The 14,728-nt window shown below is 69.0% G+C and overlaps 4 protein-coding genes across 4 annotated transcripts; 2 read left to right on the top strand and 2 right to left on the bottom strand.

Annotated features, from left to right (window-relative positions):
* Positions 1-176: 176 nt before the first annotated feature.
* C21H1orf232 (chromosome 21 C1orf232 homolog) lies at positions 177-1,316 on the bottom strand. The gene is made up of 4 exons (XM_075522166.1): positions 1,085-1,316; positions 875-946; positions 687-784; positions 177-435 (listed from the first exon to the last, which is right to left on the bottom strand). The coding sequence occupies exons 1-4, from the start codon at positions 1,154-1,156 to the stop codon at positions 177-179; spliced, it is 501 nt and encodes a 166-aa protein (XP_075378281.1). The 5' UTR covers positions 1,157-1,316.
* Positions 1,317-1,921: 605 nt separating this feature from the next.
* ZNF593 (zinc finger protein 593) lies at positions 1,922-3,279 on the top strand. The gene is made up of 3 exons (XM_075522170.1): positions 1,922-2,163; positions 2,554-2,616; positions 2,807-3,279. The coding sequence occupies exons 1-3, from the start codon at positions 1,967-1,969 to the stop codon at positions 2,946-2,948; spliced, it is 402 nt and encodes a 133-aa protein (XP_075378285.1). The 5' UTR covers positions 1,922-1,966; the 3' UTR covers positions 2,949-3,279.
* A 2,902-nt stretch (positions 3,280-6,181) lies between these two features.
* On the top strand, positions 6,182-13,347 carry CNKSR1 (connector enhancer of kinase suppressor of Ras 1). Its single transcript, XM_075522131.1, has 21 exons — positions 6,182-6,233; positions 6,636-6,793; positions 7,131-7,321; positions 7,399-7,483; positions 7,724-7,765; positions 7,852-8,151; positions 8,236-8,295; positions 8,724-8,792; positions 9,140-9,259; positions 9,424-9,509; positions 10,029-10,162; positions 10,249-10,412; positions 10,684-10,714; positions 10,816-10,988; positions 11,071-11,144; positions 11,546-11,617; positions 11,714-11,787; positions 12,046-12,110; positions 12,187-12,301; positions 12,534-12,715; positions 12,797-13,347. The coding sequence occupies exons 1-21, from the start codon at positions 6,182-6,184 to the stop codon at positions 12,995-12,997; spliced, it is 2,448 nt and encodes an 815-aa protein (XP_075378246.1). The 3' UTR covers positions 12,998-13,347.
* A 684-nt stretch (positions 13,348-14,031) lies between these two features.
* On the bottom strand, positions 14,032-14,631 carry LOC142419390 (claudin-7-like). Its single transcript, XM_075522317.1, has one exon. The coding sequence runs from the start codon at positions 14,629-14,631 to the stop codon at positions 14,032-14,034; it is 600 nt and encodes a 199-aa protein (XP_075378432.1).
* Positions 14,632-14,728: the final 97 nt, after the last annotated feature.

Consider the following 14,728-nt stretch of genomic DNA (forward strand, 5'->3'; position numbering starts at 1 on the left):
GGCTGAGGGCGAAGAAAGCACCAGGCAGGGCTCGGGGCGAAGGGGCACCTCTGGGTCTTTAGTGCAGACGCGTCACCGAAACCCACCGCAGAGCCACCTGGCATGGGCAGGGGGCTGCCTGCCAGCGGCGGGGGGGCCACCCGCACTGCTGGAGGGTCCAGCCAGCGCCTCCTCCTCTAGTTGCCCTTGGGGGCATTTTTATTCCGGATTTCAGCCAGTTTGCCAGCCAGGAAGCCCCAGCGGAAGGCCCCTTCCTCTGGCTCCCGCAGGTCGCTGCCATCATCACCTGGCGGCTCCCCGGGGCTCTCGCCCGGCTCCGGGGGGGGCACCCCCTTGTCCAGCCCCGATGCCTGCTGCCACTTGGTAGCAAAGAGATCCCAAAAGCCGGGTGCCTTCTCGGAGGGGGGTGGCTCAGGCGACGAGGTGGCCAGTGGGCTGGGGAGAGAGCGGGGACGGGGATGTCGGTGCGGGGACCCTTCTCACCGGGTCCCGCAGAGGCCAGGACTGGGACCCCCAAGCCCCCCCCATGTGTCCCCTCCATGCCGGCTCTCCTCCTGCTGCTCCCCAGCCCCATGGGTATAGGCAGGGGAGGGGAACGCAGATGATGGGGTGGGGGGGGATGCGGGGCCTCAACAGCTCCCGGGGGCTGGATCCAGGCTCTGGGGTCCCCCCCACCAGCAACTTACTGGTCTGCGCAGGGCTCCGGGCTGAGCAGCTGGTGCTCGTCCTCGCGGGTGAAGAGGGACGAAAGCGTCTGCCAGCCCCGGGCACCCACCCCCTGCACCTGCGGGGGAGGCAGCACCGGGCTCACCGGGGACCTCCAGGTCCCAGCGGCCCCCCCTGGCCCCCCCGCTTCCCCCAGCCCCCTCCTCACCTTCCTCGCCAGCTGGGACATGGGGCTGGGTCCTTCCTCTGTCAGTGTGGGGTGCTCGGCCGTCTCCATCAGCTCGGGGGGGTCTCCCTGCAATGAAGCCCCTACGTGAGGGCAGGGGTGCAGGCAAGGGGAGGGCAGGGAGGTTGGCCACCCCGCTTTGGGGACACCCAGCCGTACCGGTACCCCCCCTCCTACCTCCTCCTGCAGCACCCCATCCGCCCGTGCCCCCCCCAGGGTCTGCAGCACTTTGGCCTTGTAGAGCCGCCAGAAGCCCTGATTCATGGTGAGGGGCTCAGCGGGGCCGGGAGCCGGCGGGTGCTGTGGGGAGCGGGAGGGGTGCGGGGTCAGGCCCCCCCGCACCGCCCCGGCGATCTGGTGGCTTCATTAAAGTTTCAGGGGCCGCTTTTGATGCACAAAGGGGAACCTGAGCCTGGTCTGAGCCAGGGGCGGTCTGAGCGCGGGGGCGGCTGCTTTGGTCACCCCCAAACCCTCCCTCTGCCCCCCTGCCCCAGCCCCCCAGTCCCCTCGCCCACAGGGGACCCCCAGGGCTGGGGCCACCCCAAGCCCACAGTGCGGAGCGGGCGCTGGGGCTCGGCGCTCCCCCCGCCATGGGTCCCCATCTATAATTGATCACCCGGGGTGGGGGGGGTGGGGTGGGGGAGGAAACACGATCAGTGCCGGGACACGGTGCGCTGAGCCCCCCCCAGCTCATCACAGCAGTGACCGGGGCAGCACGGGCCCCGGTCACCGCCCGCACCGAGGCCAGGCCCTGTGCCCCACTGCGGGGGCAGCCCGGGGACCGCTGCCACCGGGTGCTGGGGTCCCTTGGGGACGTGGCTGTCCCCCGGGGGCATTCACCGGCCCAGGGAGGCACGGCCGTAGGGCAGAGCCATGGGGCTGAGCTGGGGGGCGTGGCCTGCCGCTACATGGGCGTGGTCTCCCCTCGTGGGCGTGGCCCGCAGACGAAGCACAGGCTCTGCCGCCTCGTGGGCGGAGCCTGCCGCTTCGTGGGCGGGGTGTACCGGCTCGGGGCGGGGCCTGCAGCCGCCTGCGCCTGCGCGCTACGCAGCACGGTCCCGGCGTGCGTCCGCCATGTCGCCGCGCAATGGCCGTCGCACCGGCGCGCACCGGGCGCACTCGCTGGCCCGGCACTTGAAGACGAAGCGGCGCCGCCGCGACCTGGACGAGATCCACGGGGACCTGCAGCCCGAGAAGGCCGCTCGGCTTCTGCGGCAGGAGCCCGACCCCGACCTGCCGGGCTGCGCCCAGTTCTACTGCCTGCACTGCGCGTGCGTGGGGCGGGGCGTGACGGGCCCGGGGTGGGGGTCCCCGCACCAGGGGTGGGGGGTCCCGGGGGGTCCTGGTCGCGGGGGGGGGCTCCCACCCTTGGGGGGGCTTGCCCTGGTGCTGGGGGGTCCCTGGCCCCTGCGGGGGGGATGTCCTGGTCCCGGGGGGGTGTCCCTGGCTCCTGGGGGGGGGGGGGGGGCTCGGTGAGGGGGGCTGTAAGCCCTGGGGGGACCCTGGCCCTTGGGGGGAGCTTGGTCTGGTCTCAGGGGGGACCCTGGCCCGTGGGCGACTGGCCCCAGGGGTGTGGGGGGACCCTGGCCCCTCGGTAGGGCTCCCCCCAGCCCTGCTCCCATCTCGGAGCCCCCTGACCCCCAGCCTCTTACCCTCCCCAGGCGCTACTTCGTGGACCTGACCAGCATGAAGGAGCACTTCAGGTCCAAGGTGCACAAGAAGAGGTAACGGGGGGTCTGGGGGGGACCCTGAACCGCCCCGTGGGCCCGTGCCCTGCCCCGGAGCAGGCTGCGGCCCCCTGCCCCGACTTCTTCGGGGCGAGGCAAGCGGCAGCGTCGGTGTCGGTTCAGGGCCGGTCTTGTTTTGAGGAGCTGGGGTGGAAGGCTTCAGCCTTCCTCTCTGCCTTCCCCGTAGGCTGAAGCAGCTGCGGGAGGCACCGTACACGCAGGAGGAGGCAGAGCGCGCCGCCGGGATGGGCTCCTACATCCCCCCAAAGAAGGTGGAAGTGCAGACCCAGCCGCTCGAGGAAGTCATCGAGATGGAGGCATCCAGCTGAGCACGGACTGAGGGGCCGGGCGGCTCCGTAAGGGCGTCTTTGTCCTCATCTTTGTGAGAAAAACATGCCCCAGTGCAGCCTGCCAGCAAGCAAACGCACCGCTCCTCCCGGAACCCTCCTCGCTGGAGCACTGACAAGGAGAAGGAGCCAGCGAGACCCCGGGTGCCCTCGCTGCGTGTCCCCCTTCTTGGGGAAGGGGCAAGGCGCTTGTTCCCGAAGCGCTGGCGTGACTGTACGCTCGTCTCTTTGTTTTTAGAGAGGTTTTAGGCCTCTCTTCTTGGGTCGGAGGTTACCCCGGTGACTCACCCATTAAAATATGTCAACCAACAGGCTGGCAGTGTTGAGAGCTCTCTGTGAGTGTCACCGGGCTGGAAGGTGACAGCCGCCCCTGGGGATGGAGGGCAACCTCTCGGTGTTGTGCTCTTCCCGGTGACGCAAAGGAAAATATTGCCAGCGTCTGCGCCAGCCCGGAGGAACAGCCGCGTCCCCGTGCTCCTGCCCTGGCCGGGTGGTAAAGCTCCCTCTGCTTTGCCCTCCTGGCCGGGGGTTCCCAGCCTACGCGTAGCAGATACGGGGCTGCTTTTTGCGGGGAATACGTGCTTGAGTGAACTCTTCATCAAGCACTTGGGTCTGTAGCGAGCAGCTCGTTGTGGTGCTGGCCCTGCCTGTTTGGGCTTTGAGGGGGGAGCGCTGGTGTCACCCTGGCAGGGACACTTTTAGGCTCCTGTCCCTTAAAATTCAATGCCTGCAAGAGATTTCACCTTCCTAGAGGGCTGGGGCTGCACGTGGCACGATCCAGCCTCCCACCCTCGCGTCCACCAGCCTGATGCTGCCGCGGTCGGGCCGGTGACCCTGCCCCAGCTCTCGGGGGGCTTTGTGTGACAATGTCACCGCCCGCTGCTGCAAATTCCTGCAGAGTGGGTCTCGCAGATGCAGCCCTGGCAGCAAAACCCTCGGGCCGGAGGTTCGTCCCTCCTGCCGAGCCGGGGCCGGAGCGCTGGGCCGGAGCAGCAGAAAGGCAGCACGACACCGCAGCTGTGCTCGGCAGGAAAGGGTTTATTTCTATGCAGCTTGCCCGGATTTGTCCCTCCCGGCCCCGGGAAGATGGAGGCGACTAAATCTAGCTGTTAGCATCTCACTAGGGGCAGCTCCACGCTGCAGCTCTGCGAGGGTTCGGTGGGTGCCAGGGGGACCGGGAAGGTTGCGGACCCCGTCCCAGCGGGATGCGCCCGCCTGGGGGACGTCACCGAGCCCGTGGTCCCATCTCCCCGCCTCGTCGTTGCAGAGGCTGGGCTGGTCCCAGCCCTCCCCGCCGTTACCTAACAGCACTCGGCACTGACCTCCTTTCCGTGGGGCCGGGGCTGGCTGCGGCCACAGCATGGTTCCCGCAGGGATGGGGACGGGGAGGGGGGGACTGCGTGGCTGTCGGCGGGGTGCGAGGGGCCCCCCCCGCCGGGCCCCTCTGCTTGGCGGGGGGAGATGGAGATGGACGCAGCACCCGGCTCCACCATCCGTCTGTCTGTCCGTTCAGCCTCTGGTCTTCTTGTGGCCGGATTCTGGTGTCTCGCAGCGGCTTGGTCAGGGGCTCAGCCAGCAGCTCTGGAGCCGGGAGGTGGCTTCGCCATTCTCCATCCTGGTCAATGAACCGGCTCCCGAAAGCGGGGACAGACAGAGGGACGGAGGCGCGTGTCCCCCAGCCCCGGGGCATCACACCGCCCAGGCATGGAGGGAAGGGCTGGACGTGGCGCAGATCAGCTGGGAAGTTGCTGCAGCCGGTAGCTCCGCTCAGGCGGGGGCCAGCGGGCGGAGGGGGACCCCGGCACCCCCCTGGGGACCAGCCCCTCCGGCCCCCTCCTCACGGCTTCGGGGGGGCCTTGGTGTGGCCAGCCATCCTCCGGGTGCTGTAGAAGGAGAGGCAGAGCCCGGCGGCCGCCAGCAGCAGGGCCAGGGGGGTCAGCAGCCGCCCCCCCGGCTCGGCCCCCCGCCCTGCCGCCAGCTGCATCTGCGGGGGGAGAGAGGAGAGGAGAGGGGAGGGGAGCGCTGCGAGACCCCGAGCCGCAAACCCCCCGGGGCGAGGGGACCCCAGGCTGCGCCCTGACCGTCCCCGTCACGCCCAGCCGGTCTGTAAGGGCGATGGGGGCAGCTTTGTAGATCCCCGGGGTGCCCAGGGGTGCTTTTGGGGTGCCCCATGGAGCTTTTGCGGGGCTCCCACCAGCAGCACCCTCGCTGGAGCCAGGGTACGGCCGGGCATGGCTCCCACGGCCGGCAGGCCCGGTGGGCAGCGTGGGCAGGGTCCTGGGGGTCCCCCCGGGCTCCCCCCAACCCTGCTCGCCCCTTACCTGGAGCAGACGGAAGTACCCCGGGGTTAGGCGTCTGGGGCGGATGATCATGGCGCGGCGGGGAGCAGCAGGATCAGGCCTCGCGGGGTCAGCAGCAGCGGCGGGACTGAGCCCCCACGACCCCGGGACCCCCGCTCCGACCACCGTCAGGGTGTCCGCGTCTGTCGCCCGCCCGCCAGCCCCGCGGTCCCCTCGGAAAGGGCGGCACGCACCCGGTGAGCGCCGAGCGGCTGTCAGCCGCGATCAGCGCCCGCTGCTCCCCCAAGCGCGCACGCCGGGGCGGGGGGAGACGGGTGCCGAGGCGCTGGCGGGGGGGGGAAGCGCCAGCCCAGGGCAGGTTTGGGGGGGTGGGAGAGCTGGGGGGCCTCTGCAGGCCTGTATGGGGGCTGCCCCCTGCCTCAGTTTCCCCACCTGCAAAGGAAGGGGTGGGAATTGTGCCTTGGGGGGGGGCGGTGACCCCCCCAAAATCCCCGGGTGGTGGGGAGGGGGATGAACAGAGGGGTCTGTGGGGCCAAACCTCGTGGCCGCAGGGCACCTGGCTTCTGAGAGACACCCACTAGTGTCATGAGTGCAGCTGGGGCTCAGCCCACGCTGCGTGCCGTGGCTGGGGGGGGACACGACACACCTCATGTCACAGCTGAGGGGAAACTGAGGCTGGGGGGGCTCTCTGGGCGGGTGCCGTTTCCCCAGGGGGTTTCAGCAGCCGTGTGTCACCGTCCGGCCCGTGACTCACTGGGGTGCGTCGTGGGGCCTCGCCCCGCAGGGTCGTCCTGGGCGGGCGGCCCCGGGTGCGGCGGGAGGCCGCGGTGAGCGGCAAGCGGGTGCGCCAATGGGGCCGCCCGTCCCTGGCGCAGGTGAGCAGCCGCTCCCGCCACCGGTTCCGGCCTAGCCGCCATGGAGCCCGTGGGTGCCTGGGGCCCTGCGCGGGCAGCCGCCTGGCTCCGAGGTGAGCCCCCCCCCCCCCACGCCCCGGCTGGTCCCCAGCCGGGGTGGGACACCGCTGCCGGCCCTGGGGTGGGGGGTCTGGGGCGGGTTGTCCCTGGCTTGGGGATGTGCGGGTGGCCTGGCGTGGCTGGGGGGGGTGGCGGCCCTTCCCCGTCCCTCACCTCTTGTCCCCGGGGGTGGTCAGTCCCCGGATCCGGCCGGGGGTGAGGTGGGGTGGGGTGGGGGTCCGGCCACCCCCGCCATCTGGGCTGAGACCGGGCGAACTCGTCGCACGGAGAGGGCCCTCCCGGCGGCCAGGCGTCACCTCTTGGGGTCACCCGGCCCGGGGCCGGCAGGGACACGGGCAGGGGGGTGCTGGGACCCCCTCGGTGTCCAGCCGGTGCTAGGGCAGGGCTGTGGGCAGGGCTGGACGCGGCGGTGCAGGGGTACCCCTTCGAGAGCTGGGGGCTGGCGGGGCCCGACCTGCTGGGGCTGTCGGCGGCGGCCCTGGAGGCGCTGGGCGTACGGCGCCTGGGGCACCAGGAGCTGCTGCTGGAGGCCGTGGAGCAGCTCCGCGCCCTGGTGAGTGCTGGCACCCATGGGTGCTGTGGGACTCCTGTGGCGGAAGGGGGGGGGGATGTGGGAGGACCTTGGGCTGGGTGGAGGGGGAAAATGGGGAAACTCTTGCCCTGGGGGGGGGCACTCAGGGGCACCCTGGGCTACGTGGAGGGGGGGGAACACGGAGGCACCCTGCGCTGGGTGGAGGGGGGGGACATGGGGGCACCGCGGGCTGGAGGGGGAGGATGTGGGGGCAACTTGGCCTGGGTGGAGGTGGGATTCAGGGGTACCCTGGCCTGGGTGAAGGTGGGGACCTGGGGGCACCCCAAAGACCCCTGCTGCCCGTGTCCCCCCCCCCCAGGACGTGGGGCTGGCGAGCACCAGCCTGCGGACGCTGACGGAGAGGCTGCGGGAGCTAGCGCAGGGCATCCAGGACCTGGTGCTGGGGGGTCCGTCGGCGGGGGCTGCCCCCCGGCCGCCCCCCCTTGCCCTCCTGGCCCGCGTCGTCGACCTGGTGGGGGCCGCCAAGGGGCTCTTCTCCTGGCTCAACAGGTCCGGGGCGGGTGAGAGCACCCATGGGTGCTGGGTGCCCCCCGCAACCGGGGGCTGAGCTCTCTGCCCACCCCCAGGTACCTCTTCTCCACCCTCAACGACTTTTCAGCCAGCCGGGACATCGTCCTGCTCTGCGCCCAGCTGGCAGAGACGCTGCAGGCGGTGGGTGCCCAGGGCCGCTGCGCTGCCCCGAGGCCACGGTGATGGGCACGGTGTCGGGGGGGGGTGGAACCAGCCATCTGCTCTCCTGTCCCCCAAAGCTCTGCCTGCTGGAGCGGGGGGAGAGCTGGGGTATGGGGGGGATGTGGTACAGGGTGGGGGTTCACGTCGGGGCCCCCCCAGCTGGGATGGAGAGGGGCTGAGCCATCCCGTCCCGCTCAGCTCCGCGTCTTGTCCCCCCAGGACTGTCCCGCGGCTGAGAGGGACGGCCGGATCCTGCGGATTGTAAGTGCTGGGTGAGGAGGGGGTGGCAGGCATGGGGGGCCCAGTGCTGCCAGGGCCCCCCCTCAGCCCCCCGCTGTCACCCACAGTGCCAGCACATCGTGGGCATCTGCGAGAGCATCGTGGGCTGCAGCCCCCCGGCGCTGCTGGACCGCAGGGCTGTGCTGCAGTGTGTGGGGCTGGCACTGCCCCCCGGCCTGCGGGGCGGCCCCCCGATGTCCCCTGACACCCCGATGCTGCCCTCTGGCCTGTGGGAGAGGCCCCCGACATCCCCTCACACCCCAACGCTGCCCCCCGGCCCGTGGGGGAGCCCCCTGACATCCCCTGACACCCCGACGCTGCTCTCTGACCCCCTGGGGAGCCCCCGGCCGCTCCTCACCACCCCACTGGTAAGTCCCCGCTGCCCCCCACTGCCCCGGGAGCCTCCCGGCACCCACTGCACCCCGCTCACGCCTCCCTCCCGTCCCCCCCAGGGCCTCGAGATCACCTCCACCAGCTCCTGCCTGCACTTCGTGTCTGCAGTCACCTCGGAGGTGAGTGAGGGGCTGCCCCTCCCAGTCTGTCACCCCCCTGTGCCACCCTGTCCCTCAGTCACCCCCTTTTAGCACCCGCCATGGGGAATACCACCCATCCCAGCTGCAACCCATCTGCCGGGATCCTGTGAGCCTCTTAGAGCCCTAATCCTTGCCCCCCCTGACCCAGAGCCCGGGGTGGCTGCCTGCAGCTGAGACCGTGCAACTCGTCTCACGAGTGAGCACAGCCTGGGCCATGGTGGGAGCCCCGCTCCGCACCCCGATCCCACCAGCCGCTCTGGCCGGTGCTGTGCAAGGTCAGGCTGCCGGTTAATGGTTAACCCCCCCCCGGTTCTCCCCGGCCGGGAGAGCTCCTGAGTGCGGATTAGCTGGGGGGGGGGCGAGCGCCTGGGGCCGGGCACCCCACTCCCACCCTGCCTCTGCCCCAGGCCCTGGCTGCCCATGGGGGCCGCATCCTGCCCGGAGACGAGATCGTGCAGGTCAATGAGCAGGTCGTGGTGAGTCGGGGAAGACGGAGGCTCGAGGGCGGCGCTGGTTTCGGCAGTGAAGTCGTGGACAGGGAGCTGCAGGGCTGGGAGGATTTGGGGGAACATAGGGGCTGCGGGTGGGAGGATTTGGGGGGCACATGGGACCCGCAGCTGGGAGGATTTGGGGGGACACGGGAGCTGCGATCTGCAGAATGCGGGAGCCGTGGCTGGGAAAGGTGTGGGGGACACAGGAGCCACTGCCGGGGGGGTTTGGGGGATGCGGGAGCCGTGGGGCTGGGGGCGTGCGTGGGGCCAGGGCTGGGCGGCCGTGGGGCAGCGTGAGGCCGGGGCCACGGCTCACCAGGGTGTGTGTGCAGGTGGGTTGGACACGCGTCAACCTGGCAAAGAAGCTGCTGGAGAAGGCAAACGGGGTGACGCTGGTGCTGAAGAAGGTCCCCCTCGACCTGCCTGGCTCACCCCCCTCTCCCAGGCAGCAGGTGAGTGATCCCAGTGCTCCCAGTACAGCCCCAGTGCCACACTGGGCTGTGCTGGGAACCAGGCAGGGATGCTCGGAGCCGGGCATCTCCCATCACGTTGGTGGTCCCTAAAGCTCTGAGGGACCGTGGTGGGATGTGGGCTGGCCCTGACACTCCATCTGCAGCTCCCAGGAGCATTTTTGGACGCTGCGGATCCCCCCGGCACCAGGAGCGGCGAGTGCCCAGGCAGCCCCGTGTCCCTGACCTCCAGGTGAGCCCCGTCCCCTGACACCCCGACAGCCCCAGCCCGGCCAGCACGGAGGTGTTTGGGTGCACCCGAGGCCCCTTCCCAGCTCTTTCGGGGGGGAGAGGTGCCGGCAGCGTGGTAGCTGCATGCCAGTGGCCCGGAAATCTGCCAGTAGTCTTAAGGAACAAAAAAAAAGTGGTTGTGTTTGCAATTCATTCACTTGGTAACATTTTAATGGGGTTGAAACTATATTTAGACATGACCCTTCTCCTCTCCCGGAATGGAAAGGCGTGCGCAGAGCCGGCAGCAGTGAGGGCGAGCCGGGCAGGAGCCATCGGGCTGGGCTTGGACCCTGCCGGGGAGCGTGGAGGCCGGTGGAGCCCGTGCCGAGCCACCGCCGCCACATTGCCTCCAGCCCCGCTCTTCCTCGGGCAGGGAGAACCGTGGGTGCCCCAAGCGAGTGTGGGGCCGGCCGGACCCCGATAGCAGGACCCCCGTGGCGGTCGAGGGGGTTTGCGGCTCAGGGATCCCTTTTTCCCCCAGCGCTGCTGCCGACTTGGACTCAGGGCCAGACTCAGCGCTGGACCCCGTCACCGATGAAGAGGACGGAGAGGACAAGCAGGACTTGAGGCTGCCCGGGGTGGCCGTGGGAGAGCTGCCAGGGCTGCCCGGCCGCGGTAGGAGGGGAGCAGAGGGGGTGTCTGGGGAACGGAGCGGTTTCTCCCCCGGGACGGGAGGCTGCAGCTCCGCTCGCTGTTTGCAGGTGCTGTGGAGGAGGAGGCAGCGGGGAAGGGTGACAGCCCGCCGGGCACCCCGTGCTCCCCGGGCGCCCTCGCTGCTGCCGGACCCTGCGCCGCGGAGCTCAGCCCCACGGCAGCCCCTGCCGCGGGGGCTGTGGGCGCAGAGCCCGGCCGGCTCCTCGGGGAGGTGAGAGCTGGTGGGAGACGAGTGCTGAGCCTTGGGGGGTCCCGGGGGGGACATCAATGGGGGACATACAGGACTTCATGTCCTGCCTTGAGCTGGGAGGCAAAACACCCATCCCTGGGGTGGGTTCCCCTCTGAGCTTGCTGCTGTGGGGTGTGCGAGTTGGGGGTCCTTAAGGGGCTGTGGGTGCTGCTTAGGGGGGGCTCGGCAAACGCTGCGGTGCCCTCGCCCCCCTGCACGATCCCTAACTGCTCGTCTCTGTCTCCCCATCCAGGGCAGCCCCCAGACAGGACGCAGACCAAAAGGTGAGCAGGACCCTAACGGGGCTGGGGTGATCGGGGCTCCCCCCTGCTCCCCCTTCCCTGCTCTTGACCCCTCCCCCCTCCCCCCCCGCTGTGGCCAGCAGGAGTGGCGACCAGGCTGAGCCGCCGGCGGGTCTCGTGCCGGGACCTGGGCCGAGTGGACTGCGATGGCTGGCTCCTGAAGAAGAAGGACCACGTGGGCTTCATGGCCCAGAAGTGGAAGCGGTGCTGGTTTGTGCTGAAGGGCCACACGCTCTACTGGTACCACCACCCCAACGTGAGTGGGGATGCTGGGTGTCCTCGATCCCCACCTGGGGCAGCCGAGGCGGGGGGTGAACGCGGCTGTTTCTCCCTCACAGGATGAGAAGGCTGCAGGTCTCATCAACGTGGCCACCTACGACCTGGAGAGCACGAGGGAGCAGAAGAAGAAATAGTGAGTGGGGTCTGTCTTCACCGTGGACCTCCCAGCTGGCAGCGGAGGGGAGGATGCTGTCCCAAGGGCGCGTGCCCATGAGCCCTGCTGGGTACCAACTGCATGTCCCTGCGGCGACGGTGGGGTCCCCATGGGGCTGGTGGGGTCCCCACGGGGCTGACGGGGTCCCTGCAGTGCTGGCAGGACCGGCTGTCGCGCAATACCCGTGCTGTGAGCAAGACGTGCATTGCGCTACTGGTGTTATCCGGGCCGGGGAGGGGGACTGGAGCATCTCCAATGGCAGGGAAAAGCCCTGGGCTGGGTCGGGACGGGGGGGCTGCAGCGCAGGGGAGGCTGGACGGAGGCTCAGGGCTGGCTCTGGTGCTGGGTAGCCCCAGCAGCAAAGGCTTGTCCTCCTCCAGCGTGTTCCAGCTCTCCCATCAGAGGTACAAGCCCTTCATCTTCGCCGCAGAAACGCTGGCTGATTTGAGCATGTGAGTAACGCGCCGGCCGGTGACAGCCCGTGCCGGTCCCACCACGCCGGGTTGGCTGTGACCCTCTGTCTGTCCGTCCATCCTTTCTTTCCCCAGGTGGGTCAGTCACCTGCTAACAGCCAAAACAAAGTATGCGCTGGCCCACCAGTCGGTCCCGGACAGGGAGGAAGGTAACAGGCCTTTCCCGGGGTGGGAGATGGGGTTGGTTCCCCCGCAGGAGATGGGGACCCTGTGGGGCAGCCATGCCTGGCACTATGGCCCCTGGATGGGACCGCTGGGAGCTTTGCCCGTGATTTGGGGGAAATGTGAGAAATGCTCCCGGAGAGGAGGGCTGGGGTGATGCTCAGCCCTGGGGAGGGCTGGGGGGGCAGCCCGGGGCTTCCCGCTCCCTCTGCTCCCCACCGTCCTCCTCCCCCTGTGGCCTCCAGACTGCTACAGCGAGACAGAAGCCGAGGACCCCGATGATGAGTCCCCCAGGCACGGATGCGACTCGGTGAGTGGCCCTAGGGGACGTCCCGGGGAGGGGCCGGAGGATCCTCGTCTCACCTCCTGCCCCGTCTCTCCCCCAGCCAAAGAAGAGGCTGCAAAATGCCCCGGAGAAAGCCCAGCTCTTCCCGGCCAGCAGTGAGCCCAGCAGCGCAGCCAGCAGCCCCCAGGGCAGCCCCCGGTCCTGTTCACCCATGGGTAGGTGCTGGGGGGTGACATCTGTCACCCTGTCACCTCATGTTCACCCTTTAATCAAAGTTAGGGCCACACTTTTGTATGTGTGTGCCAGGGGGATAACTCGAGTTGGGATGTATTTGAGCGTCAGCCATGTCGTGTCTCGGGACGCTCTCGGGGCAAGGTCGCGTGCAGGGGCAGCCCTGCCGGGATTTTGGGCTGTCCCCATCCTACGGTGCCCCCTCTCCTCGCCCAGACCCCGCCAGGGAGGATCTCGAGTGCCTGATGCGGTGCCTGAAGCAGGGGGGGGTGTCCCTCATCGGGCAGCAGCGGTTCCTGACGCAGGAGCAGTGCCGCAAGTCCTTCATCCGGCGCAACAAGAATCCCCACATCAACGAGAAGGTGCACGCCGTGCGGGCCCTGCAGAGCACGCTCAAGGTGGGAGCCCGCAGCCCCCTGACTCCCTAAAGCCCCCTGCCCATGGGTGGCCACCCCAAAATGTGCCCCTCTTCTCGGCAGGCGAAGCTGGAGGAGCTGCAGGTCCTGGAGCAGCTGCTCAGCGATGCCACGCTCACCTCGGAGAAGTTCACACGCTGGAAGGAAGAGCACCAAGAGCTGTACCAGGAGCTGCAGGAGTGGTGGGCACAGCGGCAGGGCCAGGACGGTGACGGGGGGCTTGGGGATGAGCACGGCCCCCCCGAAGAGGCGGCCGAACCCTGACACCCCACCGGGACCTCTCTGGCACTAATCGATGCCGACAAAAATCACGGTGCCGCGGGAGCAAAGCGGGCGCACTGCCTGCGCGGGGGTGGGTACACAGGGGGATTGACGTCATTTTTGAAGACTCAGCCCCCAGCGCGGACACGCCGCAGGAGAAGTGGCTTCTGCTACATCCCCCCTCCCTGGGACGGGACACTGCAGTGACAGTCCTGCTTTTTTCAAGGACGTTTTGCCTCAGCTGCACGTTGGCAATAGGGCCCTTTTCCTGGAGGAACATGCCCCTGCCGTGCACACTGGCACGGTGCCGCCAGCCAGCCCGGCCAGCGTCTCTTCTGCTGTAAATAAAACTGCGTCGATGAGAGCTGATTGTGCCGTGGTTTTTCTTAGCGCTGAAATGTCCCTGCAGTGACAGTCAGCCCCTACCCGTGCCATGTGCCACCATCCTCAAGGGTTTGTGGCATCCCTCTGTGCCCTGCTCTCCTCTCCCTGTGGGCTGGGCCACAGCTCGGGGGCGATGGCACCCACCCACGGGGTGGGGGGACAGGGACAGGCTCCAATGGCGCTGCGAGGCCAGGGAGGGTGATGAAGCAGGGAAGGTGTCCCAGGGAGGGCTGGGGTGCTCTGGGGGCTTTGTGCTGCTCACAAGGGGCAAGGGAGAGCGCAGGGCAGGAGGGGGAGGTCAGCCTGGAAATGGCGGACAGGTCCTGCCCCTCCCTGTGCCCCCCGGCCCCTTACAGACGTGCTACGGCTGGGTACAGGGACCCTCTTTATTCAGCTGCAGCTGCAGAGGCTAAAACCTGCGTAAGGATTAAAGCAATCAAGTAACAGGCAAGAACGCTTGCTTTCCAGTGAAAAATTAAGAGTGAAAAGAGATAAAGATGGGGAACAGGCCCACCTCTTCCACCCAGTGATGGTCCAAGGGGTGTCCAGGGGTGCAGAACGGCCATGGCGGGAGGCTGAGGAGCTGCTGTCACCTCACAGCGAGCAGCATCACCCCGTGATGCTCGTGGCAGGAACCAGTCTGTCCCAGCGCCTCAGTAATCCACTTCGTAAGGGGCAGCGGCTGGCTCCCCGATGAACCTCCTCTTCCTGCAGAAGCTGGTGGCAAGGCAGGTGCCAGCCAGCACCTCTGCCCCTCCGCCGCTCCAGCCCAGGTAGAGACACGTCCCCAGGTGGAATCGGTCTGCTGGGGGGGTCTGCGGGCTGGCCAAGTCCTGCAGCACCCGATGAGCCATGTAGGAAGCGGCACCCAGGTACACAGCACCCGCCAGCGTCAGCAGGAGCCCGGCAGCAGCCACCAAGTTGGGTCGTGGCGGCGGGGCCCACCACCGTGCCCCCAGCATGGCCAGGGCGTATGCCAGAGCCCCCAGCAGCAGCGAGCCCACGGTGGCTGCTCTCAGCACCCGCATGGGCCAGAAATGGGCCGTGTCCTCCGGGAGGGCGCGACAGGCTGGGCCTGGCTGGGCGAGTGCCTCCACACAGCTCTCCCACAGGCCATCGCTGAAGGAGAGGTCGCGGGGGTAGCCGGGCCGCTCCGGCAGCTCCCGCCACCGCGGGGTGGCCGTGGCCGCCAGCAGCAGCACCCAGCCCATGGGGGCCAGGGCCAGACCCCACACCAGGGAGAGGGTCCCCATTGCCGGTGAGGCCTCACTGCTGGCAGTTCCGCTGCTCCAGCCAGGGCGGGCTCTGCCCATGGAGCTGGGGAGGGAAGGTGACCCCGCGCTGCACGTG

This window comes from Mycteria americana, chromosome 21 (genome assembly GCF_035582795.1).
Source record: "Mycteria americana isolate JAX WOST 10 ecotype Jacksonville Zoo and Gardens chromosome 21, USCA_MyAme_1.0, whole genome shotgun sequence".
Classification (NCBI taxonomy): domain Eukaryota; kingdom Metazoa; phylum Chordata; class Aves; order Ciconiiformes; family Ciconiidae; genus Mycteria; species Mycteria americana.